The sequence below is a fragment of the Loa loa genome (genome assembly GCF_000183805.2).
Source record: "Loa loa unplaced genomic scaffold supercont3.91, whole genome shotgun sequence".
Lineage (NCBI taxonomy): Eukaryota > Metazoa > Nematoda > Chromadorea > Rhabditida > Onchocercidae > Loa > Loa loa.
In genome coordinates, this window is record NW_018108271.1 from 197,911 (window position 1) to 202,251 (window position 4,341).

General features: G+C 32.3%; 1 protein-coding gene across 1 annotated transcript; it reads left to right on the top strand.

Moving 5' to 3' along the window:
- Positions 1 to 1,434: 1,434 nt before the first annotated feature.
- LOAG_13047 (hypothetical protein) lies at positions 1,435 to 3,790 on the top strand (the record flags this gene model as incomplete). The annotated part of the gene is made up of 7 exons (XM_003148558.2): positions 1,435 to 1,545; positions 1,847 to 2,079; positions 2,290 to 2,424; positions 2,681 to 2,832; positions 3,204 to 3,340; positions 3,473 to 3,532; positions 3,659 to 3,790. Exons 1-7 carry the CDS (start codon positions 1,456 to 1,458, stop codon positions 3,788 to 3,790), a joined length of 939 nt encoding a protein of 312 aa, XP_003148606.1. The 5' UTR covers positions 1,435 to 1,455.
- Between the last annotated feature and the right edge of the window lie 551 nt (positions 3,791 to 4,341).

Genomic DNA, 4,341 nt, shown 5'->3' on the forward strand with positions numbered 1-4,341 from the left:
AGATGATACCAAAGGCGATCAGAGCTTTGTGCATTAAGCCATCTTTGCACATTATATTTCCTCCCCTTCAAAATGTTTGTTAGATTCTTGCTATACCGTATGCGCGACCTATTTTTTTTTCAAAAAATATTATATCATTGATAATGCAATAGAAATTGGGTCTTTTTTCCGGCATTAATTCAATGGGAAGTAATTTGTGCGCTATTACTGCTTTTTCTTTCATTTTGTTTTAAGTATATCCTGTTTATAGTTTTGGATAAAAATTTAAAGTACATGAGCATATGGGCCAAGTCAAAACCGCCAATTCTGAACATTCGAGTGATTTTATGTAGCAGTAATGAAGTCGATGCAGCTTTAATACATAATTTTGCTTTCATTAAGCTTCATTTTCAGTAGGCATTGTGGTCGTAAATGTGTTGTGAGGGAAACAAGCTAATTGGTTAAAGAACTACAATTAATAAGGCTATACAGCAATTCTCTGTGACTTTTTTTTTATGAAAAATTCCAGGAGGACAAGAATTGCAATGAAACGATGAATTGATATTATTGAATAATTACCGCATAAAGGGTCGATTATGAATGCTTTTATCTCTATGAAAACTATTCAGACTCTATAGAGAATTTTATGGTTTAAAGATTTTTGATGTTGAAGATGTCTCAAACTACCTTGGTACTACCAAAAGTTCTGAGTATTCACTGAAGGATATCATATATGTACCACTCTTCTTAGCAGCTATGATTGTAGCTGTTAAAAAATTTCATTCCATATCCAGTGTTGTTCTGTCATCGAGAAAGACTAATGATAAAAATAATCAAATAACAAATTGCTGTTGTTAATGAAGTTTATATCTCATAAGTCACTTCAAAACATTCATATAACAATCAGCGCTTCTCGAGTTTCATGCTAACTACCTTAATGAGCTTTTTAATGACTTCAGTGATATTTTATCGAGCAATAAATTATCCTAATAACGCGGGATAGCAACTTTAGTAATATCTGAATAAATTATAATGAAGTATTTTATAGAATTATTGTTGAGATCATTGTTGCAATAATTATCTTCATCACAAGAGCTAGTTACATCATACCACGTGCTGTTGACATACTAGGTAAGATAGGCTGAGATATTTCAGCAGTTATCAGAATGAAACGAAAATATTTACTCTCGAACCAAATTTGAATTTTTATATACGAGACGTGTTGACTCATTTTGGCAATAATCAGTAATTAATTCGTGATTTGTTTCAAACTTCAGCGAACACATTGCATGACATACTTTTGTCGTTTTGATGTGCACAGCTCCAACTTTAGTTAACTCGTCGAAGTGATCAGAACAATAGCCACGTGAGTCGATATTCTTATATCAAACCGATAAACAGAGTGATACTTCAACTTGAATACCCTTTTGACAACTGAAGTACTACGTAATCTTCGGTAGTGTTTTCAACGAATGGATGGCACCTATCATTCTAATGGCAGTACCTACTTCAACAACACTAATAGTTCCAGCGTTCCTGTATGTGCAGGGCTGGGTCTCTCATGTCGTAAGTTTATAATTACAGCTTAACTTCATTACTCACGCATGTCTGGTCAATTGTTGAGCCGAACGTTCAAGAATTTAAAAATTTCTTATTTTGCTTTTAAGTTTGCTTGTGAATCCTTCAAGAAATCCGAACAAACTTTCTTAAGAAGTTTGCTTGATCTAATATAATTGATTTACATTTTAAAATTAAAGAATATCTACTGTCGTATTGTTGATCATCTTTATTTTTATTAAGTAAATTTGACGTTATACTACAACTTCATTCTGATATCATAAAATAATACGTAAAATAGTTTGTTTAGCGAGATTGTATACTGCAAAAGCGCCTGATATCATACATTGCAACGATTGGTAACTTCGTCGTTATTCCTTTCATCTTGTACTTAACACTTATAAAAGTGAAGGATGGATTTTTCAAATATTTCACACTGAATTTAATGGTTATTTGCATTGCATCGGCTATTGCTGCTTTCACAATCGATATACTTAATATAATTGTTCTTTTTGCTATTGTAGAAGGAAAGAAAGATTATCGGTAAGATTTGTTCAAGTTTAAGCAAACATTTTTGCCGGCAATACTTTCCATGAAATTGTTGTATGATGTTGCAGTAACAATAATCTGTTTGAACCAAAAATTTTTTGATGAAAGCGATGAGGATTCAATAAATATTATTGTAAATTGATGTAATCCAATAATTTTGGAGTGTCGAATGATATTTTAAGAAAAAAATCGCTGTATTTCTAGGTATCAAATTCGAGAATGGGCCCGGCTATGTAATGGCGCTGGAAGTATTTGGTTTCATGCCTTGATGCTCTACGCAGTTATAGTTTGTTATTTACCATATGTGAAACCTCTGTTTTATGCGAGTTTTATAAAAAAGTTAGTGCATTGTTTTATTCTTCAATCTTCGATATGTATTGATTAAAACTTGACGGTTTGACATATAATTATTGACACGATGTTTTAGGTATGGTTTCAAAATTACAAAGATACAATTTCAGAATTCAAATGAGATATGAAAGTCATTTATTTGGTCTCGTAGAAATGCTTTTTTTTTCAGTTCTCACTCACTTTCTCGACTTGAACGAAAGTACTTCCTACATCCATCCTTCTCATTCATTTCCTTTCTTTCCAGGAGCCAGAAACCTTATTACGCTGCGCTACATTTTTCGATATTTCTTTTAACTGGTTCAATAGTCTTGCTTTTGCAAGCATTCCGTTATCGCATACCTTATTTGCTAACACACATCATATTATTTATCGTATTGTTCTTTGCTACTTTGACTGGTAAAATTTTTTTAGATTTTGCAACTTTGAAAAATTCTATAATAGCAATCATCTTCTGCTAGAATCAGTCATTCTGATACTAGTCACGAATGTCAATGCAGAAGCATATCTATATGTGATTTTTCTTGTAACCCCAAGTAACCTGAGATAAACAGTTCCATTTCAATTATCAAGTATGATATATTTCTGCCAGAACATGGTGTGAACTAACTTGAAGACACTTGTGATGGAAAGATAACTTTTGTACTTATTGTTGTAGGGATCGATTAAAATAAGCAGATATAAGCCACTGAAGTCTAATTGTATCCGAGTTGCAAAAATGCAACAGAAGCGTTTATATTCATTTATTTTATACAGTTATTCTATTGAAGTTATTACTTTGCCTATATTTGGTAGGTTTTTATCATTTGTTCATACTAATACCATCTATGTGTTTTATCAATATTGTAATTCGATCACAAGCTCTACCAGAAGTTCTCTCAAATTTCTTCAAATTATCGAGCAGAAAGTAAGAACAAAATTGTTACCTGTATCCTGAAGCAGAAATCGCGAGCTCATAAAATTAATGCATACATTTTGACTTTATCAAGTTTATACCAAAAATCAAAATATTGATTTGATTAATATAACCATATTTCAGTTTACGCATGTGCATATACTATTTGTATATTTGCCGGTTGCGAACGTGACTTTGCCAAAAGTAATTTCAGACGCATACTCGATTTCATGATATACTTACTACCTTTACGAGGTTTGATTATTATTCGTCATTCCCAGTAAGAATTCCTCTTTTTCAGTGAAATCTTTCAGTGTCATATAATTTCAGATGCGGGCGATTATCGTTGTAGCCATTACGATCCTTGCACTTGAGCCATATCGCCATGCAACTTTTTCATTGTTTTGCAGAAGGAATTGGATTTCGGAGGTGATATCATTTCCAACTCAGAAAACAACATAAGATTGAATTAAATTGCATGGTAACGTCTATCACTAAAATAATAAAACTCATCGCATCCAACCTGTAGCTATTTTCCATTTCTGATAACAATTCATGTATAAACCATAATTAAATATATATTAAGGAATCAAAACAAAGAAACTTATCGAACATGATTATTCTTCTGTGAAGATAAGAATATGAAATAGAACCTAAGGTGGGAAGTTTTTTTTTGTATTCTTAGGAATATTTTGCACAGCGTGACACAGAATTTTGCGAGATTTGCTTTATTTTCACCTCAAACATAGATAATTAAATCATTGGACAGATGAACAATATTAGCGTAACATAATCATTAAAAATTATATAAAACAAGTTAACGTATAAAGCTAATTCCGAAAATGTTGCCACTTCGAGGACACCAACCTGAAGTATAAAAGAAAAGAAGAATGCCCTGCTTAGGAATTTATACATGCATCCTTCAAAGACTGGTTTTACGACTGCAAGAATTAGCCCTTTGTTAGCTCACGCTGATAGAGCACTTTGTTGGCGCGCATTAGTGTGTAGGGCTC